General features: G+C 46.9%; 1 protein-coding gene across 2 annotated transcripts; it reads left to right on the top strand.

Annotated features, from left to right (window-relative positions):
• The first annotated feature begins 5,630 nt into the window (after window positions 1-5,630).
• CCND1 (cyclin D1) lies at window positions 5,631-23,010 on the top strand. 2 transcript variants are annotated; one of them, XM_032690214.1, is made up of 5 exons: window positions 5,631-6,108; window positions 7,827-8,042; window positions 8,602-8,761; window positions 13,855-14,003; window positions 19,410-23,010. In XM_032690214.1, exons 1-5 carry the CDS (start codon window positions 5,911-5,913, stop codon window positions 19,563-19,565), a joined length of 879 nt encoding a protein of 292 aa, XP_032546105.1. In that variant the 5' UTR covers window positions 5,631-5,910; the 3' UTR covers window positions 19,566-23,010. The 2 variants fall into 2 exon arrangements, with proteins under 2 accessions (XP_032546105.1, XP_032546106.1); XM_032690215.1 differs by lacking the exon at window positions 5,631-6,108 and adding an exon at window positions 7,496-7,736.
• Window positions 23,011-23,470: the final 460 nt, after the last annotated feature.

Here is a 23,470-nt window from a genome sequence, read left to right as displayed (position 1 = left end):
GAATGCATACTTGTCCTTCAGAGAGGTGCCAATCCACTTTACAACCAAGGAGTAACACGGCTGAGGTCTTCAGAGGGGTCTGAGGGATGCAAACATCTTGTAGGTGACCACAGCAATCTCAGCATGCAGGGTCTCCCTGCAGCAAACAGCAAGTCCCTCCTCTTGCTGGGGCCATGACAGTGCCCACATACTTAGAAAGAGCTGGGAAAGACGTTTGGGGAGCACCAGAAGTGAAGGAGACTTTCTGGGATTGTTCGTGCCACTGAACTGAAGCTCTTTCAGTTGAAATATCCTAAATCCTCATCATTTACATTATCCACTCCTCAGCTTTTAAATGAAGGAGGTTTCTTTCTCTCCCCATCCTCACCTTCTCTTATTCATGGTGGAGAATATTCCATAGTGAAAGATGTTACATACCAAGAGGTAAGTTCTCCTTGTTACCACAGTTGTTCAACTAAATGCATTCAAGAGAGACATTCAAGAAGTTCTGAAGCGAGGCAGAGGGGCTTCCCAGAAAAAAGACTTAACTTTGAGTCAACAGAAAGGATGAGAGAACATGGAAACAATTTAGGTGGGTGTCAGATGTTGACAGGGCATCGATTTTGAAAGCCTCTCCCTCTATCCCAAAGTTAGTGTACTGAGAACTGGGACCTCAAAGAAAGTGAGGTGATTACAAGGGAGCCAGGTGCCTGATTTACTGAAGAAATGACTCCTAGAACTGCCACTGACTTAAACTGGAGTTAAGAAGTGTAGAGCATCCACAAAAACCTGGCCCCAGAGGTTATTTGGACCACTTTTACTCAGAGGGTGTGTTGTAAAGACACAGTGAGCAGATTTACCACTTTCAGGCAAGTGGAAAAAGAGTGGATAGGGCAGTGGACTGACATGAGAAGTGCAGTGTGTGGCTGCATGGACTCTGGGAAAGCTGGAGAATGGATGGTGGAGACAGTGACAAAAACCGTGCCAGATCTCATTGGTTTTTAGACCAGGGAGCCCCAAAATAAGCTCCTGTCATCACATCTTTTTACTGCACAGAAGAGAGCAGAGGGATGTGCACTGATCCCTGCAGCCACCTCTCCCTGGAGCCAGGGAGCAAATCTGCCTCCATGGAGCTACCCCACCAGCCCAGCCTACCTGAGAGTCTGGATCATGATTACTGGTGCATCTTTTTATGGCAGAGGGAGACAAAATATAAGAAGAAGACACTGAAGACTTTCCTGAAACAGCATTTCTGCAGTGTATGTGATAAATACTTACTTACTGTCACTTATTGGGAATTCTGCAAGGTACTCTCCAGAATTTGATGAGGGCTTTGTCACTCATGACTAACACAGAGTTGGGATCCTTCCAGTAAACTCTCTGTCCCCCACCCCAAGCACATCATCCCATCAGCAATCTGCCCTGTTACAGCAACCCAATCAGTGCTGACCTCAGTGGGAGCAGATCTGAACCTACAATCGCCATCGATCACCTTCCCGTGCTTTTTGGTTTGCAATATTGAAGAAAAGAGCGATGAAAACCAGTAACATTGCTCTTCAAAACCTACTAACAAAAGCCAATTCAACAACATAACCTCTAGCAGTATTTATAATGTGCCTTTAAATTGCCTTGCCATACTATACAGAGCAAGTGTCAGTGTGGGGAATGGAGAAAATGTTCCTTTTCTACCTTGTAAATCAAGTTTCAATGCCCTGGCTGGCTAAGACGTGCTTTTTCATGGCTCACAAACCCATATCAGCGTCCATGTCAGTCATTTTCGTGCTGGTGTGTTACCAAAACATACTGTCAGCTGAGCAAAACACAAACTGTTTGCAAAATCAAAATATTTTCCACTGAAACACTTTCACTTTGAGGATGTTGCTGCTTAAGGACATTGTTTACTCACCTTGTTACTGTCTCCCAGGCTTCCTCTGGTGCCTCTCCTTCCACTGGCACATTTCTGGCATGGTCAAACAGATTTCCCCTTGATGAAGAAAGATTTCCCTACTTTCATTTCCCCTGCCCTTAGCCCTTTTGCCTCTCCTCTCCACTTCCTTACCTCCAGTATCCAGGACAAACTTGGGCTAAATTCCATTGGCTCTGGATCTGTCAGTCCCACCAGTGACACCTCCTCACCTCGGCGTACCCTGGCCATTCTCACCCTCCCTCCCACCCAGACTTGTGCCTCTCCCCAGCTTGGCGATGGTTCCCCCAGAGAAACTTTCTGTGAGCTTTGCTTCTTCAGATTCCTCACTCCACAGGCCCCACATGGCTGCCCTGTGGTTTTGGCCATGGCTGTGGTCGGCACTGGATGGAGGTGAGGGACAGCAGAACAGCTGGGGTTGGAATGGACCTCTGGAGATCACCCAGTCCCAGGCAGGGTCACCTGGAGCAGGTGACACAGGAATGCATCCAGGTGGGTTTGGAATGTCTCCAGAGAGGGAGACTCCACGCCCTCTCTGGCCAACCTGTCCCAGTGCTTTGCCACCCGCAACGTAAAGAAGTTCTTCCTCATGTTTGAGGGAAACTTCCTTTGTTTTAGTTTATGGCCACTGCTCCTCGTCCTGCCGCTGGGCACCACTAAAAAGAGCCCGGCACCATCCTCTTGGCACCCGGCCCGGAGATATTTATACGCATTAATGACATCCCCTCCCAGTTTTCTCCTCTCCAGACTAAACAGGCGGCCTCTCCTCATCAGAGAGATGCTCCAGACCCCTTATCATCTTCGCGGCCTGCGCTGGACCCCGTCCAGCATTTCCTCGTCTTTCCCGCACCGAGGAGCGCAGAACAACTGGACGCAGATCTCCAGATGCACAGCGGGGTGGTGCGGTGGGAGGGGAAGGGGGGCGGGGGGGGGGGGGTGTCGTTTCCCCGACGGGGCGCTCCCCACCCCCGGCGCTGCGCGGCTCTTCGCGACATTACGGCGGGCGGGCGGCACGCCAGGAATGCGCGCTCCCGGCGGCGGGGCCGCGCTCCCGGCGGCGGGGCCGCGCACCGGGCGGGGGCGGGATGACATCATGAGAAAGTGGCGGCGTCCCCGGCAGCGGGCGGGCGCCGCGGGGAGGGGAGCGGCGGGCAGAGAAGGAGGGAGGGAGGGAGAGCGGGCAGGAAGGAAGCGCCGTCGGAAGCCCCCGGGGCGGCGGCGGCAGCAGCAGCAGCAGCGCTCATCCTCCGTCCCGCATCCCGCGTCCCGCGGGAGCGCCGAGCCGGAGCGGGATGCGCGGCTTCGGAGGCGTCCCTGCCGCCCAGCGCGCACCCCGCGGCGGGCGGCAGCGCACCCGGGACCGCGGGCACCGGGCGCAGGGGCGGGGCCGCCCCCGAGGGTTGCGGGGGTGGCGATGCCACCGGCGCGGCTGCGATGCCCCAGCCCGTCCCCCTTTGTGTGTCGGCGGGATCGGGCGAAGGAAGGAGCCCCGTCCGAGATCTGCCCGTCCCGCCCGGTAACAGCCCCGGCGGCCCCATTGGCTCCCGCCGCCGCCGCTTCCTGCGGCCGCGCCGCCCCCGCGGGGGCTCCGCGGGCCCCGCGCCAGCCCCGCCCGCCGCCGGCACCGCCCGCCCGCCGCGCAGCCGCTTTTATGAATGAAACACCGGCCGCGTGCTCGGGCAGGGGGGGAAAAACCCCCCTCTGCCCCACCGGAGGGGACCGGGAGCAGAGGATGCTGAGGCGCGGGTGCAGCGCCGGGCGAGGGGGAGCGGGAGCCGCGCTCCGGGCAACGCGGCCGGGAGCGACTGTTGGGAGGCAGAGAGGCACCATCCAGCGGCTGCCCGAAAGGCTCTCCCTGCACGCCCTCAAGCTGCTCCCTAGAAAAGTGTTGGGAGTGCTGGGAAGTCCATTAAATAGGGTTTCTGGGTTGTGCATGGAAGTCAGTTAAATAGGGTCGCCGGGTTGCGCGTTGCAGGAAGGGCCAATTGCAGCCCGAGAGTGCAGGGTCGTGGCGTGTTTCTCCGTTAAAAACTGAAAACCTTCCCCGCCGGCTGAAGTTGTGAAAACAGAACTGCACGTCCTGGGCGTGAAGCACAATAGGACAGGCGGAGGGACAGGGCACGGCTTCCTCGGCGAGGAACCCTCCAGGTCGCCCCAGGGGCTGTGGCATGCGAGGGGAACTGAGATCGTGGGGCCTCCGACATCCTCCTCCTCCGAACAGACAGAAGACAAAATGGAGACAAATGGTCAAGCAAACGAGTAAACTAGAAAAGATGGGCAGACAGTCCGTGCACAGAGATTATGTAAACACCCAACTGTGCAACAACATGCCCTGTGATCTTTGGCACTGCTTTCCCTGCAGGTCATGCAGGAGAGATGCTGTGTGACTCCATGGCATGTCCTCCCACAGCATGTCCTCCACGGCGTGTCCTCCATGGCCAGAAGCCCCTTCTGCTGCCCTGACACCAGCTGGCAATGCTGCCCTGAGTGTGGTGCCACCAGAAGGTATTCCAGCTATCTGGTGCAGCACCTGGGTGATGCTAAACTGCAGAGGCTGAGGTTAATCCCAGCGCTCCGGTTTTGAGGGGCAGGCAGCAGAAAGGCAGGGTGAACCCCAATTCATGGCCTTCCCACTTCTCCCCACTCCACTTCAGTGCAGGACAAGTCGTTTCTCCCATGCGTTGGCTTCACCTCCGGCGCTCTCCAGCGGGCCTCGAGCTCCCCTGTCAGCCCCTCAAAAAGTGAGAGTTTAAAGGGTGCTATTTTTTAATAGAAAAAGCAAAGCAGAGCGTTTTCGGGTACAGGCAGCTGGGCCGGGGAATGGGAGTTATTTACAGCGGGGCCACATCGCGCGTGGACAGGCTGTCCTGGCGACGCGGCGCGTCGGATGAGGCCCCAGCAGGCTCCGGAGGCTGCCAGCACCTCCCTCCCTCCCACTCCCCCAGCTCATCTCCCTGTAGGTGCTGGAGGAAGCCCTGGCCACCATTTTGCTGCTCTGCTGGGATATTTTATTTCTGGGTGCCTCTGAGCCGTGGGGGTTGGGTGCCGAGCGCGGCCTTCCCCGCGTGCGCTGCCGCCGGATCAGCTCTCCTTGCCCTGTCCCCTGCCACTTCCGTGCCCCTTCAGGAGGGTGAAACCTTTAAAGTGAAAGGAAATACGTTAATAATTTAAAAAAAAAAAAAATTAAGCAAATTATGGAATATTAGAAGAAGAACCATCCTGGCAGAGGAGTGGGCGCCCCAATCCTTTAAAGATTTTGGTGCGCAGCAAAACCATCCAGGCTGGGAAAAAAATAGGAGTGAGGAAACGGGGGAAAGCTTTTCCCTTTGGGATCAACTACAAAGAGCAGGCGTTCAGGTTGGGAGTGTGTCTTTTCAAAGGACAGATATGGCAGGTACACGTCGGTGACAGCAATAATAATACTAATAAATTTATAACAAACAGCAACGCACTGGTAACTGCTCCGCTCCCCTCCCCGGCGCCCCCGTAAAATAATACCGAGTCTCCTTGTATTTCCCTCCCTGGTGTCTGTGTGTGGCCTTAGCCCCATTCATCATTTGGCTCCCAGTGCAGAACTCGCTCCATTTTTAAAATTATGCATGATCCACTGAAGAGACAATTTGGGTTTCCCCCACCTCTCCCTTGCCCTTGAAGAAAGCGAGCCCTTGTCTCATTTGCATTAAACCCCGGCTCTCTATAAGCTAGGCAAAGGGGAAGGACTTGAAGCCTATGGGATGGCTTTAGGGCTCTGCCCCTTGCTTTTGGCTCTCTCTCTCTCTCTTTCTCATTCTCTCTTGTGCTTTGATCTCTGCTTAACAACAGTAACGTCACAGGGACTATACAGGAGAGTTTTGTTGGAAGTTAGAAAGTTTTGCAGCCTCCAGAGGGCTGTAGCGGCAGTAGCAGAAGCAGCATCCAAGGGACTCCTGGAAGGGGAAGAGAGAGAGCGAGCGAGCGACTGACTCAGTCCTGCTGCAGAGAACTGACTCGAGGCGACGGAGGCAGACATGGAACATCAGCTGCTGTGCTGCGAGGTGGAGACCATCCGACGAGCCTACTTGGATGCCAACCTCCTCAATGACAGGGTGCTGCAGACAATGCTCAAGGCGGAGGAGACCTGCTCGCCCTCCGTCTCCTACTTCAAGTGCGTGCAGAAAGAAATCTTGCCATATATGAGGAAAATAGTTGCCACTTGGATGCTGGAGGTTCGTATCTTTTCGGGGGATTTTCCCTTTTGCAAAGCTTCGGCACCGAAACGAATTAATCCGGGGAGCTGCTCCCCCATCTCCTGCCCCCCCCAGCCCCCCCCCGGCCCCCATCCCGTCCCCTGGGATCGGTTCCCCGGCGCGGGCACACGTTGTCTTGCCCTCGAAAACGCCCGCGTGTACCGGGGGGAAGCGGCCCGAGGACACGGTCGCCGCCGCCGCTGTCGCCGGCCCCATGTCCCCGCCGCCGGACACGGAACACCCCCCCCGCACCCCAACCCTGCCGGTGCCCCCGGGGGTCTGGGGGTGCCCCGGCACCTTTCCCGGCCGTCGGGGCACGGCGGTCCCGGCTGCGGGGAGCTCCGGGCAGAGCCGGCTCGGGGCTCCCCCGGCCCGCCGGGGAGCGGCCCCGGCCCCGCAGCCCCCGGCGGCGCCCGCCCCTGCCAGCCCGTGTGTTCTGGGGGGTTTTTTTATTTTAAATTAATATCCTTGTACACGTATGCAAGCGGCTGCCCGTGCCAGTATTATGCGCCATCTTTGTTCTTTTATTTGCAAAGCAAAAGTGTTTATTAATCGGGAGAAAAAACGAAGAAAGTCCCGGGGAGCAAAGCCAAGGGTGTGTGTGTGTGTGTGTGGCGGGGGGGAGCGGGGGAAGGGGCCGCGGGAGGAAGGTCGGGGGGCCGGGGGACCCCGCTGGGGCTGCGGGCAGGGGGACCGGCCGGAGGGGCTCCGGCGTTTCTGGGGGGAGTTGCAGGGTGAAAGTTTCTTTGTTCAGCGCGAAGAGAGGCTGGAGCTGCGGTCACCCCTCAAAGGCACGCTTGTGCTGCGGCGGCGAGCGGCAAGGTCGCCTGGGAAAAGCCAGTTGGAAAGGGCCTCGTCCCTGGCGGGACACGTCTGGGGGGGCTCCCAGCGGGAGCCCCAGGAGCTGGGCTACATTTTCATGCCTTTTCGGAAGCCCTGGGCCCCCGCGATGTATTTTTAATTAATTTTTGAAAGCGCAGCGCCCTGCCTTGCTCTGGGAAATGTCGCGCCCGGCTGTGCTGCAGGGCGAGAGAGGGAGGCGGTGAATTTCACTTCGGGGGACCCCCCTGGAGCCCCCCAGCAGCACCAGAGGAACGGGGCTCGGTAAAGGACCCCCGCCGCTTCATTTTCAGCCTTTTTTGAGAGCTCAAATAATTTTTTAAATATTTTTAAATATTTTTTGAAAAGATGACGTCTGGGGAAATGAGGCTGGACGCCACCTTTGTGTCTCGACCAGAGAGGGGAATCGGCAGCACAACGGCAAATTAGATGAAAAAATAAAAGCGAAATAAATAAATCCGGGGCCAAGCCCAGCTCTGCACCCCGTTCCCAACCACAGGGGTTTGCATTTTCCTCCGCTTTCCGTTTTCTTTCCTTTTTAAAAATTTGTTCTAGGGGCTGGAAAACTGGGCACAGACCTCCTCTTCGATTACCCCCCCTCCCTTTTTGCCATGAATCGCCTGCGGGTTTCTAACGCAACATTTCCCCCCACTTTGTCACTCGTGACTTTCATTTTCTTTGATGCCGCTGGTTTTCCCATATTTATCCATTTTCCCCCACTGCATTTTCCCCTCGTCTCCTTCAACCTTGCCCTGCAAAGCCTGAGGGTGAGGGAGGAGGGAGGGCGAGGGCAGCGGGACAAGCCTGGCTTTCGCCTCTATTAAATTATTCTTCAACGATCTCTCTCCTTCTTTCAGGTTTGCGAGGAGCAAAAGTGCGAAGAGGAAGTTTTCCCCTTGGCTATGAATTACTTGGACAGATTTTTGTCGTTTGAACCCCTCAAGAAGAGCCGGTTGCAACTGCTCGGAGCTACCTGCATGTTTGTGGCTTCAAAAATGAAGGAGACTATTCCTCTGACCGCAGAAAAACTGTGCATTTATACAGATAACTCCATTAGACCCGACGAATTACTGGTAATTTGACGTTTAGTCACTTCAAGAATAAAAAAAAAAAAAACACAAAAAACCAACACAACACCAAAATCGAAACAAACATTAAAAAAGAACCAAAAAAAAAAAAAAAAAGGAAAAGAAAGAACACAACCACACAGGCCAAGACGGTGTATTCGGAAGCCCCGCTGCTGGCGGTGTGGCCGCTGCGGAGGCTCGGGAGGGCTGGGATAGGGAGCGGGACGGGGATGGGGCCGGGATAGGGACCGGGACCCCCCCGCGCTCCCCCGGCCCCGTGGGCGGCCCGCGGGCTCCCCCTGGTGGCCCCGCTCGGGGGTGCGGCGGCCCGGAGCCCCCGGCCCCGCCTGGGGGGACCCCCCAAAAAACACCCGCATCCCGCTTTCCTTCTTCCCCCGGGGAAAGCTCTGCCCTGCCAAGCCCGGCCGGGAGCCGCCCGGCCCCGCCGCGGTGCGCCCGTGTGCGAGCGGCTCTCTAACCACGCTCTCCCCCCTCTTCTTCCCCTTCCTCTTCTCTCCTTCCCTCCCCCCCCCCCTCCTTTTCCCCTCCCTCTTTCTCTTTGCAGCAAATGGAGCTGCTGCTGGTGAATAAGCTGAAATGGAATCTGGCCGCAATGACCCCCCACGATTTCATTGAACATTTCCTCACTAAAATGCCTCTGGCAGAGGACACCAAGCAGATCATCCGTAAACATGCTCAGACTTTTGTGGCTCTGTGCGCTACAGGTATGAGCCCTGCACGTCCCGCAAAGCGTGTTTTGCTTCCCCGACCCGCGCCCACCCCCCGCCTTGTAAAGCTTCCCGTAGCCGTGGTCTAAGGCGCGCTCGCCAGAGCTGCGGGGAGGTAGTTTAAGCCCCGATTATTGCCCCTTGTTTGCAGAAGGTGGATTTACTTTGCCAGAGGTAAGTTTGGTTTTTTTGTTGTTGTTCCAGAAGATATTTCGCCTTCTGAGCTTTTGGAGTTTGTGCTTGTTGTCAGGGAGGGAGAAGGACCCCCCACCCTCCCCCTGCCCCCTCTCAGCGTGGCAGGATTTCTTCGCCCTCCCGCACACACCGGGTTGATGCGGGGGGCTGCAAAAGGCTTACGGGGAATCCCTCCCCGCGTGTGAATTCATTCTTGAGACAGTTTTTAAAGGCGGGCAGGGAGATTTTTTTTTTTTGCCTGTGAATAGCTCCGCGCGGGGGGTTTTAAAACTTCCCTCTTCAAGTTGCCTCTTCCCCCCCCCCTCCCCTCTCGGTGGCTGGTGGATTGGAGGAGGGCCACGCGGCACAGAGGCTTTCCTGGCACGGGACCGAGCCGCTGCCATCTGCACCCTCCTGACCACGTGCTGTGCTGGAGCCATGAGCAGGGCCGGGCCTCCAGAGATGCCGAGTTGGTATCCACACTCTGGAAAAACCTCGGTGGGAGACGCGTGGCCAGCGGCGCAAATTAATGCTGCGTAGTTTCCTTGTATGAAATGATGGAAGAATGATTGTAGGCACTCAGAAGGAGAAAAAAAAAAAACAAACCACCAAAAAATCCAAAACCCACCAAAATTTATTTCACGGAGTCCTTGCCCTTACTGCAAGGCCTAAAGATAGAACGACCGAGCCATAAAAGAGAAATTTATAAACGCTGGCATTGCTCTTCATCTTGGCCCTAACATCAGCATAACAGGTTAGATTGCCTGGAATAATGCTCGGTGTTAGGAGCACCGCAACCTCCAAACAGCCTTCAAACCACAAGGCAGCGGCATTTTGGGAAAATCAATTGTAACTCTCCGTGTAACTCTCAAATGTAACTCTACCAGGTCCTGCCAGATAAGGCTGCAGCGACTCTGAAGGCGGGATTTGCTAAGTGTGAAGCTTCCTCAGCCTTTAGCTAAAAGGAGCAGCTACCTGGCTTCCCCTTTGGATATGGGGATGTTTAACCTAGGTTGTTGTGTTGGCAATGACAGGGATGAAAACAAGGGTAGTTCAAAGGTTGGAGACTCGCTAAGAGTCCAGTACTTTGATCTACTGTCGGTGTTGTTATGTTTCTTTTAGGAAGCACATCCAGAGCCCTTATTTAACATTGCTACACACCACAGCTGGAGAATGGATCAGTAAATGAGAACCATGTTCTGGGAGTTTTACTTAGCTTTTTACAAAAAAAAAAAAAAAAAAACCAGTGCTGAGCTCACCAGAGTTGGGGCCTTCTTCAGCTCCCTACTGAAGCTGGGAGTATTGCCTGGGGAAGCAGCGCTCAGGAAGGCTGCCACCAGGCTCTGTGGTTTTAACTGTTATTTTTGGATGTCAGGAATTCCTCTTACCTTTTTGCTTTCCTCATGCCTTCTTTGTTGGCTAGTGAAGATCACATGTGGCTTAAGCAGCATCTGGACTTTGCTTTGCTGTTGCTGGGTCGTGTTGTGTTTCCCCTTGCCAAAATGAGCCGAGATGGACTGCAAACGCGTTGTGCTGCCTGGATGCTGTGGGGCCCAATCCAAAGTCCACTGGAAACACTGACACTCGCTTAAGTGGCCTCAGGGGCAAGTGCGAGTCTATCCTTTGCCTGTGTCCTCTTCTGTAAAGGAGGTTCTCCTAAGAAGAGACTGCAGAACAATGCTTGCTTAGAAAATAAAGCCTTGGCCAGTTGGCTTAACAAGGTGAAGGCTGTGGAAGTGTTTGCAGATGAGTGCTGTATGTGTTTGCTCCAGAAAGAGAAGGTTACGCTGCAAGGTGAAGTTGAGGGGAATTCCTTTTAAGCTCCCTCTTCAGTTGTCTGGCTAGTAGAAGTGGATTTGTTTGATTTGGTTTGGTTTTGAAAAATCCATTTTCACCAAAGGATGTCTTTGTGCTGTGGTAGGTTTGGGAGAAAAAGCAAAAAAAAAAAAAAAGAAAAAAAAAAAGAAAAAAAATTACCAGGGGTTGTTTGAAGTTAACACATAATTGAGCTTAATGAATGGGGCTTTGGCATGGCCGAGCAAGGCAGGGAGAGCTCAAAAGGAAGCAGGCCTCTTTTGGCCCAAGTTAAGACCAGTGTTGAGGGAGAACTGCAGCTCTATACAAGTATAACAATGAATAGCAACAAATATTGGAGTTTCAGCATTTCATTATGTTCCTCTGGTTATCAAAACATACCAGGCTCCTCTTTATTATTATTATTATTGCTATTATTATTGTCATTGCTTCGCTCCTCTCTGAGGGAGAAAGAAAGGTCCCCCCTTTGAAACAAGCGCGTTACAATCCTCCTATTCTCCGGCCTTTATAAAATTGGAAGTCTCAAGGTATGTGACCAGTTGGAACCTGTTGCATCTTGCAGCAAGTGATTTATGTTCGCAGTTTTGATTTGCCTCAATGAAAAGATTTTCATTCATAGCCCCCAGCTCTCCAGACGGATGGAATTGCTGCTCCATTTAAAAAGGAAAAGGGGTGACTCGCCTTGTTAGGAATTTTTTTTAAAGCGCTGCAGCGCCTATATGCCTGCTTTGTCCTCCCTTCAGGGTGGCTGGCATTCTTCTCTCTCCTCCCCCTCCTCTCTCTCTCTCTCTCTCTCTTTTTAACAACGCTGAAGTTGTTTATTCTTTTTGGATGAAGTCTCAGATAGGCTACTGGGGATGTGTGCTTCAATTGATGGGGCCCCCTACCCCATTGTGGCTGTGTCAGGTCTAATTCATCTCACCGAAGCCCCCTTGTTCCTGAGCGCTCAATAGCGCAAGATGAGGCGATGGAGGCTGACAATGATGCCACACTCTTCACTTGGGGGCATCCAATTACAGGCGAGAGGGGCCCCCTGATTAATATGCTGAAATTAGTGGCCTCTGCCACAAATAATTCCTTGTTGAGTTGCAACAAAAAGGCAGTCCATGCTGCTTGTCTGGAGTGGTTATAGGGACAGACACAAACTGGTCATTTAAACTTCATTATCACTTTTCCACCTTGGAAAGAATGAGGGTGTGACTATGAATTCATGTTCTTGTTTACTGCTCCATTTAAAAGAAGAACGCAAATATTAATCCCAAACGTGGTCCTGTCAGGACAGAACTCATTAAACTGACACATTTTGGTCATGTTCTGTTTGTGGAGCTCGGTAAATAGTGTCGTGAACGTGCTGCAACCCCATCTCGGTGGGATTCCTGCTTGCCTACTGAAATGCCCCATTTCTGAAGTCTACCTGCAGCTGTGTGTCAGAATTCCGGTTAGGGACTGCCTTTGGAATGTGTACAGTTGTCACTAAGCAGCCTGGACCGCTTTGGTTTTTGGGAATGACAGCAACTTGCTAGAAGCTGGGTGTGTTTACACCTGCCCGGAAATGGGGCAGATTAGGAAAAGGGGATAAACTAAATTTATCTTAAGCACGGTAACACAAAATGAGATGACTTTAGGTCGAGCTTGCCTTTTCCCTGGCACTGCATCACAAAAGTCTGGCCAGAATTCACCGTGTCAGTTGTAATTTTGGAGGTTCGTAGAGCGCTGGGCGAAAATGCCCCTTTGAAGGTGGGTATTGGTCAGGGCCACAATGGAGTGCCAGAGGTGTCTGAATAGACTCAGAGCCAGGACTTTCATGGAGTCCTGAAGTCTTTAGTTTCACTGGTAAAACACTGACACAAAAGTTATTTTATCATAATAAAGGAGATGCATGATTTAATACTTAAACTGTTCCACTGAGCCCTCTAAGCTGTCCATGCCTTTGATTTCATTCAAGGGTTTGACAGATGGTTTATATTTTTTCAGCCCAGAGGAAGTTGTATTCTGATAAAAGCTGAAGGAATGTATCTCAGGTTCTGGTGTACAATGTGGCATTTCCCTTACTCCCTCACAAAATTGGACGTTTACTCGTGCCACTTACTTCCTTTGTTTCTGATTCTCCTCCCAAGGTGTGCAGTGCCACAGATCAAACAGATTCCTGCTCAGCAGAGTCTTAGCATTAAAATGGGGGTTATTATTATTATTATTAAAAAAAAACCCAAACAAAACAAACCACCCTCAAAACAAAACAACAAAACGAAAAACATGCTAAATGGCAGAGATAGCCCCTTAAGGAATCATGGGAGTGGCTTTGTGGAGAGACCTACAGCAATGCAGTCTGGAAGGGGGCCCAGCCTCTTGTCAGCATGGTGTCACATCAGAATGTAACTGATTGTCCGCCAATTCTTGGGACCCCCGTCACTTAGTTATGCCACATTTACATTAAATCCCTGTTGCCAGGATGGATGGCAGCCACTGACAAGAGACTAGCTTGAGACAAAGCATTTTTAAGATGAAACCGTAATTTAAATATGGATTATCTGCCTCCTGACAGGGTTAAGCAGTCTTTCTCTTCTCTTTCTTTTGGTTGATGTTGTTGTTCATTAAAGCAATATTCCTTTTGAATGTCAGTGCAAAGGTTTCTGCTTTAAAGGGCCCGAGGACTCGTTATGAGAGTGCACCTCGGGTCTGATCCCGCGAAACGCTTCCCAACGGGAACGGGATTTCTCAGATGGATAGTGCCATTGACCCCAGTGGCATTATCCACATGAGCAAAGCATTTTAACATTTGAAGAATGGGGGCCCTGCTTATGATAAAAATACCTCCAAGTGATGAATGGCCTCCCAGGGGGAGTGCTGGGAAGGGCTACTCACGGCACTACCGTTGCTCATGTGGATAAGTGTTTACAGGTTCGGACCTGTAACAGCTGGGAGCAGGAGGCACCTTTCTGCTCCCAGTTTTCCCTGCCTTTTGGGATGCAATAGTTGGCAGCTGAAAGCCATGCTGGTAGAAAGAGTGTATGTGTATGGACAGGCTTCTCCTAAAGCAATCATTTCAGTCTTTTTTTTTTTTCTCTTTTTTTTTTTTTGTTTTCTCTCCTTTCTTCATACAGATATTAAATTTATTTCAAACCCACCTTCCATGATCGCAGCTGGCAGTGTGGTAGCAGCTGTGCAAGGCCTGCATCTGGGGAACACTAACACTTTCCTCTCCTATCAATGCCTCACACATTTCCTATCACAAGTTATCAAATGTGATCCGGTAAGTGACTCTTTCTCTTGGTTGATCTCCTGTTTTTTTAAGAATGAACCTCCCCCCCCCCCCCCCCCCCCCCCCCGCTCGCTGCATAGTAGCTAATCTGACAGTAAATCTTGATAAAAGACAAACCACAGAGTGGGGTTTTTGAATGTGTTCTCTTGTGCCCATCCTGGTTATTTGGTTGTCATTATATCCATTAATAATCTGTGATTACGCTGCTGCAGTGCCACATCCAGCTCTAATGTGTGTGAGAGGTGTTATCTGACAAAGCCCTGCATCCATTTAGGACCTTGCAGGGGCTGTTTGGCTGTGGGTAATTAAACCAGGAGTCTGTGTAAAACAAAACTTGGAGAATGAGACGAGGAAATAGTTACTGAGACCTCGTGGTATCTCTGACCTTATCTTTGACCATTCTCGAGGCCTTTTATTGTGCCAAGTGGTGTGAAAAAGCCCTTCTTAAAAGAGTTCTAATGATCTAATTTGGTTTATTACGTGCTAGACCTGCACAGTAGCTGGTATTGAATTCCTTTTTGGAACAAATGCTTGTCCCACGACTTTCTGACAAGGTAGATGGTCCTCACAGGACTCTCATTTTGCCCTGCAGCTTCCAGGAGATGCACATCAGTAACTAGTGAGCAATAAACCTTTCATGAGTGAATGGGCCAGGAAGGGAGCCTACAAGGAAGACCTAAAGTCAATGATCCATGTCATAATGGTGTGTGAAGTTGGGGCAGAGTTGAGCTTTGTTTTGTAACAATGTGGAAGACCAATAAATAGATGCTTTAAAAAGGTTCTTGTGAGGTCTCCAAGCGCTGGACAATGAGTCAAATAAAGACAACTCTGTGGTTAGCGGCAGAATCTTTGAGATGCTGTTCAATTATTTTACATGTTAATAATTTTAAGTGCATAGAGAACTGTACCGGTCCAGCCACTGCAAAACTAGGTTTGTATAACGGGACTTTGTTGGCAGGACTGAGTGATTTCTGGAAAGATGAATGCATCATAACTGAATACTCACAAAAGAATTATTTTACCTTTGATAGACTCTGTGAAACAATTGCTGAAAAATACGATTTCTCAGCTTATCATTTTGATCACCTTAACAGTGCCTCGGCATTGAGCATGTTATTTTTGTCATTTGTATTACTGTGGCTAAAGCAGTAATACATTAGTGCTGAAATGTGAAATACTCTGAGAACTTGAAATGCTGAAATAATGCACTGCTCAGTTTGGTATGTACGTGTAATGCTTTCAGCGAACAATGCAGATATTTCAGTGCATGGTTGGCCACTGTCCAGTGTGAGATGTTTGAAGCAGGTACCGAGGGAAAATACTAGGATTGCTATCTGTTCAGACAGTATTTTGATTCAAACAACGTTGTTTAATCACTCCTGATACAGAGCATTGAAGTAGATTCTCTCACATCTTGGAGAACAACAGCATGTCCTCATGTGACTTGACTTAGCTGATGACAAGAGCCCTTTAAAAAGAAAACGAGGGTTGTTTTAGCAAGAAAGCGAATTTTTTGCTTATTTCATTTTTTATTGTCCGCAGTCAGTGCAAGGCCACAGTCTGACCTGAGCTTAGTTAAAGGCTTTAAAAGGAAGCAACTCCCCTGCAGCTTTCAGTGCTAAATATCTGCATGTGTTAGAGCAGTTAGAGGTAGGAGTAAGCATTTTTGTATGGGATGCTACGGAAAATCAGCATCATAAAATTATATATGTGCGTGTACCTATACTGTTGTAATGGAACAAGGGAACAGCAACTTTCACTGCAGCTCCTCTGAGCAGAGAAATCTGGTGGTTTCATACCCAACATGATTCCCCTGCAGAGAGACTTTCCCATTATCTGTGCAATCCGTGGTATCAAATGCCATTCCTATTGCCCTGTTTCAGTAGCATGTGTGTGAACTGTGCTGTTCCCCAGTGATGGTTCCCCCTCGTCAGGCTTCACAAGTGAACAAGCTTTATTATATTGGATTGCCTTGAAATATTAAGATCCTGATTATCTGTTAGCTGGAGCAGCAGGTCTGTTGGATTTCAGGTTACATAATTACACTTTTTTACCTTTAGTCTCAGGGAAAGCTGAATCTGAAGTAAAACGAATATCACCTGATTGGAATTCCTTTATGGTTCATGTTTACGTTGGTAGGAGTCCAATTTCCCATTTTGCCTTTGATCAGGGGTAATTAGAAGCCAGATAATCACAATTAGAAGTCTTGGGCTGTCTTCCATCATTCTGTTCTTGACCCCATCATCCGAACGGATGGAATTTTACCTGACATTCATTTCCAGGCCAGAAATTCGCTAAACTAGATTAGATTGGGTCTCCAAGCTGTCTGTTAGTACATTGGAATTCGTCTCCTGCCTGCCCCTTCTCAGAGGCACCTTCAAACATGTGCTTGTTATCCAGGACGGGTCAGGCAGTAACAAAGGATTTCCAAGCAGTTTCTTTTTTTGTTGTTGTTGTTTGTTGCCTTTACTATCTGACCCCAGAGTCTGTCTACTGTGTCTTGAAGGTATTTCACCACATCAGTTAAGCCAGCAAGTTTGTTGTTTTTTGTTTGTTTGTTTGTTTTTTTTCACTGAGGAGCTTAATTAATCCAGGAAGGGTTTATGACCTTGAACAAACTGTGGGCATTGAAAATTTGGGTAGTGAAGCAGAAAAGTTGTTGGGAGAAGTTATCAGAGTAATGCACAAGTTCTGTATTTGCTTTTCAGTGCTGAGAAGCACTGAGAATGAAAACAGCTTTGCTGAGGTTGCCCATACCGAATTTTATATTTTGCAGGTATTTTTGCTAGCTCTAATGCATTCCTGCAGGCAAACTATTTATCTAATAGTCATGTGAATAAGAAATGAACAAAATGCCTAAAACATTAAAAAAATAGTTCTCATTCAGCTGTAGCTTCAAACAGTCTGTTTGTAATAAATTGTAAAGATTAAGTTTAAAAAAAAATACAGTTACGACATGCTGCACTCTTGAGAATTTCAAAGGAAAAAAAATTCTGTGGTGAAAAAGTACCTTTAAATTACATAGTCCCATGCAACTATTCATAACTGGACTCCAGAGGGAGAAGAATAGGTATTTATAGAAATTCTTTTGAATGGTTTTAGTTTTCAGAGCTCAAACATGCTCTATGCAAATGGTTAGGATAAAAAAAAAACCCAAAACAAAACACAAAATTCCCATCAAAACTCAGCAGACAATCCACTCCCCCCACCAAAAAAAAACAAAACAAAACAAAACAAAACAAAAAAAAAAACAACAAAAAAAACCAAACAAAAAACAAACAAAAAAACACCAAAAAAACAAAAAACAAAAAAACAAACCACCACCCCAAACCCAAAAGGGTTCATTTTGCTTTGAACATAAATTTCCTTCCAGTTTGGAACGCTGAACATGCCACCTTGTTAAAACAGAATTACCCTCAGAAGTGCCTGGATTCGTAAAACCAGAAATACCTAAAACCTGTATTGGTGTGCTCCTCTTTAACACATCTAATTCCAAGTGTGACTGAGGGACGTGGTACAGGACGAGGGGTTTACAGTCAGGATTGATCCATCATATCTGGAGGAGGGGGGGAAAAAGGACTTCACAGAGACCTTATTGTGGAGGCCAGAGGTATGCAGGAGCCAAAGGCATGATGACTTTAGGATATGAGGCGTTTCTTTTTGTCATTTAAAACGCTGTGTGTCTCTGTCAAGAGGAAATATTACACTAGGGTTTAAACCAGGAAAGGTCATAGGTTATGTGTTTTCAGTGAGCTGTAACTGATGGTCTGATCTGCTTAGAGGTAGGATTAACCTCCCTCTCTCTCAGAAAGGACTTGCAGAGAATTGTTTGCTTGGGTTTCTAATCTTATTTTACCCCAAATGCCATGTGCCCTTATTGGTGGCAGAGGAGATTCTTGTGGTAGTGGAATCAGTGAAAAGCTGGTAGATCACACAAGAAGCCTCTGAATGAAGGCAGAATTGAAACTGGGAAATAAAGAAAACAGCAGGCAGGTCACCCTCTCAGGAAAACAACATTCATTCTCAGTCATGCACATCCTAACACTTTTGACGGCAATTTATCATGGAAGACTGGGTTCACCGCCAGGGCTAACACATGTCATAGGTTAAATCAGAAAAGGCAATGCTGAAAGGAAACTTCAAAAGTCCTTAATGCACAGAGTTAAATATGTTGGGGGGAAAAAGCCTGCGATGTTTGTTGTAAAGATAGGAGTAAACAGCTGGCCGGGGGAGTTTTGGCAGAACGTTGTGGGATTGTTTTGCCTGCGTAAGGCACCGTTCCTGTGTCATTCCAGTGGATGTACATGGCTCCATAGCTTGCAGAAAGTTGGACTGGCTAGGCCTTCTCCAGTTCTAATTGCTGTGATTTAGATCTAACTACTCGTGGAATGGTTTAGTGCCTGGGGGAAGTTACCTTGCCCCACCGTAGACATGATCCTCCTTGGTGCTTTGTGCTTTTAGTTCACAGCGAAGTCTGTGAAAGCAACGAGGCCCTTGCACCCTCCTGAAGGCTCAGGAGGATTTTTGTGCGTATCCAGCTCTGAGAAAATGCTTTGGAAGCGAGGGGAAAAAAGATCTCACCCTGTCTGAGATGTCAAGGTGAACGTGGTAGCCAACAGAAAGCTTGGCTGCAGCTGGGAGTGAAAGGTTATGGAGGAGTTTAGTGGTGTTCCTGAAAGATCTCTCCATTTTGGGGTCACATTGTTCTGGAGGTACAGATGCTTTCAGAGCCAGGAAAGGATCAGCCAAGCTGAGCTGCCCACTGCTGGACACGGCAGCAGTTGGCAGGAACCTTTGGGCACGTATATCCAAATATATATATGGCCCTTCTATCTAAGAACTTCATATCACTGGAACTCAGCCTGAGAGAATAATCCCTGCTTACGACCATCATTTCTAGTAGAGTGCACTGCCAAAGCATTTCTGGGGTAAAGGCAGAAAGCACAGTTTTAGGACCAGTGGACCTTTAGAGAACGGGCAGAAAAGGTCCATCATCTTCCTGTGGTCCTGCCCAGCTTGGTTGAAACACGTGTCAGTGTAGTGGGGCATCCACCACATCCAGCTCTGTGAGCTGAGCCTAAACAGCCCCAGGGCAGTGATGGTGTGTCCATGGGGATGCTCCCCATGGCCATTCCATCCACAGCTCATGGCAAGAGTCAATTGCTGAAGCCTCAATCCAGGCTGGCACCCTGCAGGAAATGGTGTGGCTCGTCCAATCCTTTCCCTGTTTGGTGTTCCTCCTGCTCTTCCCGCCCTCCTCTCGGCCTGCAGCTCCCCTAGATCACCTGATGAGATTCCTCTCGCCCTTTTTTTCAAGAAATGCTGTTTAGTCTGTGACCTTACTGTGTTTCTAAAGGACTCTTGGGTCTTTCTCTCCTTCCATTCGACCTCCTCTAGGATTGTTTACGAGCCTGCCAAGAACAGATCGAATCCCTCCTTGAATCCAGTCTACGTCAGGCACAGCAGCACAACGTATCTTCAGAAACAAAGACTGTAGAGGACGAAGCAGATCTTTCCTGCACACCCACTGATGTGCGAGATGTGAACATTTAAGAGGACTTCTAATGGATTTGCTTGGCAAGAAAAGTAGACAAAAGAAAGGGCATCTGAGAAGGAATCGGCGTCAGGATCTCCCCCCCAGAAACCCTTTTCTCCAGGACATTTTTATACCAGAAGGGAAAACCAGTTCTTGTTATATTTTTTTCTTGCTCTGTCTCCCTTCCATCTGTGACTTCAAACAAACAAAATAAAACAAAAAGTACCCCAAAAACTGTCTTAAAAAAAAGAAAAAAATAGTATTTGCATTACCCCCAGGGGTTTGTGCTACAAAAATAGAGGATTTTATACAATAATAATCAACTAGTTTTTATATTAAAGTGTTCTTGTCTGTATGTTGTAAAAATAGGCATTAACACACAAAATGTCTCCAGGGGAGGTATTAGATTTGATTTCTTACATATAAAACCAACCAACCAACCATTTTTAAAGTAGAAGAGGGTTTTTTTTTTTTTTTTTTAGATAGTAAATGAAATATTCTTTTTCTTTAAAAAGCATAGCTTTAACGCAGTTCTAGGCTTTTCTGTATCTTGCTTGCTTATGCATTTAGTCACTTTATAATTCATCTGTAAATGTTTATTTTATTTCCTTAGGGTTTTTTTTTATCCTCTTCACCTTATAAATGGTTAACGTAACCCATAAGTTAGTCTATGTTAGTATGCAGCATTATTATATGTTAATCTTTTTTTTTTTTTTTTGTGCCTGTGGATTGCCTGTGCATAAGGCATTTGTAGGGTTCCAGCTGAGCATTGTTGGGAAAGGCCAATGTACTACTCACACAGTACCCTATTATAAAGAGAAACCGAAATAGTGACATAATATATTATATTTTTGTAATCTTCCTATTTTTGTAGTTACCTGTGTAAAAATGCTGGTCTGACCCCACAGATATTCAGCCTAATTATGGTCAGGTTCAATCCACAGTTCAGTCTTTTTTTTTTTTTTTTAATTTTGTTTGTCTGTAATATTCTAAAACCATTCCATTCAAAGCACTTTCAGTCCATTAGATATAGGAATTACATTCTTTTATTGTGTGGGAATTTTATTTTTTTTTTTTTTTAATGGAATGGTTTGGAAATATATAAAGTGCTTGTTGCAAACTTGGAATTGCAAAGCAAGTGCATTTAACTATGGTGTTAGAGGAGAAGTGATTTTCTTTTCCGAAGGTTGTGTTCCAGTGAGAGAAATTGCATTCACAAATTGCCAGGATATCTTCCTATCCTTTTCTATAGAAAAGCTGAAGTTTAGAATCCTTTGGTGCCAACTCATCTTTATAAATTAGGGGCCTTAAAGGTTCACATATAGGACACGTAGTTTTAAGGATTGTCGCTAGATGTTTTACAACTGAAGGTTTTTAAACACTAAAATATATAATTTATAGTTAAGGCTAAAAAGAATATTTATTGCAGAGGATGTTCGTAAGGCCAGTATGATTTGTAAATTAATGCAATCGCCCCTTTTGTTTTTAAAAAAAAAAAAAAAATGAAATCTTTCTACCCTTGATGTTGCAGTTTTAACACAAGCTTATTAAAGCAAAAAGGACACGCTTCAAAGAACAAACCCCAAACCAAGCAGTGCATTTGGCCCCTTCTTTTCCATTTTCAAAAGCAGTCTAACCATGAAAAAAACGCCATAGTTAATAGATATGAAAATTGGAGTACTTGAAAGAAGTTTTTATACCAGTATATGCCCCATTTTTTTTTTTTTTTTAAATTTAGCTACAAATAGAAAATTTGCACATCTTGGCTATGTATCTTTTTATTATTATTTTAGAAAGTAGCTGAAGGGACGTGGACATAGCTGTTGAAGTTGATGCTCGAGGAGAATGTGATGGTGAACTGTATGTGAGAAAACTGCCGCTAAGGTGTTGATTGTAAAAAAAAAAAAAACAAAAAACAAAAAAACCCAACAAAACAGCAAAAAACAAAAAAGGAACAAAAAAAAAGGAAAAAAAGAAAAAAAAGTTAAAAGTTTAAAAAAAAAAAGAAAAAAGAGAAAAGAAAAGGAGTGGATGCTCCCTTTTTATTGAGCTGCTATGGATAAATTCCCAGCATGGTTTGAAAAAAAAATTAACATTGCTTCTCTGTATCTTTGTCATTGTGTTTTGCTGCTATTTTGTGGATCAGTTTTTCTTTTTTTTGTTATACAATGTCATATACTGCCATGTTATAGGTTTTAATTTTCTCATAGAAAATTATATTATTGACATCATTTTTTTTTGTAGATTTTTTTTTTTTGTTTTTATGTGATCAATTTTTACTTAATGTGATTACTGCTCTATTCCAAAAAAAAAAAAAAAAGGTTCCTGTTTCACAATACCTCATACTTCAGTTTTTAACCGTGTCTAGACCAGGTTTTAATGCTCCTACAGTGCCTCATAGTTCTACTGCAAACGGAAATGCATCGAATGGGTCTCGCGATTTGCAACTAGGTTGCATTAATTTAAGAAACAGCAGACATTTCAGAAGATCAAGTCATGTCAAGGGTTGTGGTTTTTTTTTTTTTGTTTTGTTTTGTTTTGTTATGCATTTTATAAAGCTGGATTCCTTGTCTGATCTGGGGTTTATTATCATAGTAGTTTTGAGCTGTGTTATTAGCCACATTGATATATGAAAGGTGCATTATAATATAACTCTTGTGTGCCACCTGATGTGGTTTCCCCTCGGCTGGGACACATCATTTGGTATGATAGGTTATCTTCTGGAACTCTAAGTATTTTGTGTGTTTAATCTGTTATGATATACTAGGGAGGTTTTTTTTTTGTTTGTTTGTTTCGTTTTGTTTTTTTTTTTTTTTAATTATAGGCATAATGCTAATTTAAAAAGCCTGTAAATCTCATAAATAAGCCAGCTAACAGAGTTGTATGCTGAAGAATAATCTAGCTGTTGCCTGTATGCTGCTAAACCAAAACAGAATTAGAACTCATTTTGAGGCAAATGCAGTTAAGATCCTACATAGTGCATAAATAAAGCATTGCAATGCTACTAGCAGTCGCAGGACCCAGGAGGACTGGATACATTCTGTCCAAATTTCAGGAACATTTCTTACTGCTTACCTCATAAAACACTTCTGTTCGTGGCATCTCTGTGTCTCTGAACCAAACCTGATACTGTCGAGTTAGTGCTTGTGGGGTTATATTATGTTATTACACTGAGTGGCAGTGTGTACTGCAAGTTTCTTTTTAAAATATTCTTATGTACTTAAAAAGGCCAAATCCAGATTAAAGTGGGTTCACGTGCCAACAGAGATGCTTTATTTGTCACGTTATTATAACAATCTGTAGTAAGCAAAGCAATTCAGATTTGTACATTTTTTTTTTTTATATTGTACTTATTGGCATCACTGGTCTGAAATGCACATTTTCACCGACAGACCTGTAACAGACAAGTTTCCAGCAACAAAAAAAAAACTAAAGTCTAGAAATAAAATTGGTAAAACCCAACGTCTGCCTGTTGTCTTCTTTTAATATTTTTTTTTGTTTCATAGCCTTTAAAATGCTGAATGGTTTTAACTACCCACTGCAGTGAGTAAACCACGTGATATTTTCTGGGTTTGACTCTCTGTGCTTTAAGAGTTTCAGTGCTGAAAGCCTTTTGTTGTTATTTTAGGAAACTGTAGGCGTTTTGGGCAGCGGGCAGGTGACTGCCTCTCACAGCAACGTGTCTTTTTCAAGAAGCAAAATATTTTCTTTTTTTCGGCTGAAGACTTTATTTTAAACATCAAAGGATCTTTATTTATTTTTTTTTAATTTTATTTCTCAGAGTAAAATACCCTTTGGTGTTTCTTGTCAATAAAATAGGTGCTGGATGGTACAGAACACTTGTACTTTTTTTAACAGTGTCAGGTTTTGTGTCTTAGAAGACAGTCTGTTTTAAAAGCAGTAAGTTAACCTGCCTTCTTTT

The sequence above is a fragment of the Chiroxiphia lanceolata genome, chromosome 6, assembly GCF_009829145.1.
Source record: "Chiroxiphia lanceolata isolate bChiLan1 chromosome 6, bChiLan1.pri, whole genome shotgun sequence".
Lineage (NCBI taxonomy): Eukaryota > Metazoa > Chordata > Aves > Passeriformes > Pipridae > Chiroxiphia > Chiroxiphia lanceolata.
The sequence above is the reverse complement of the archived record's forward strand: the minus strand, read 5'-3'. Positions and strand labels throughout refer to the sequence as shown.

What these genes read in the sequence shown, in the direction of transcription:
- CCND1 (XM_032690214.1), top strand. Translation starts at nt 5,911, where the DNA reads ATGGAACATCAGCTGCTGTGCTGCGAGGTGGAGACCATCCGACGAGCC. An exon ending in TTAGACCCGACGAATTACTG is followed by an intron (nt 8,043 to 8,601) that starts GTAATTTGACGT and finishes TTCTCTTTGCAG; the next exon opens with CAAATGGAGCTGCTGCTGGT. An exon ending in TGTGGCTCTGTGCGCTACAG is followed by an intron (nt 8,762 to 13,854) that starts GTATGAGCCCTG and finishes TTCTTCATACAG; the next exon opens with ATATTAAATTTATTTCAAAC.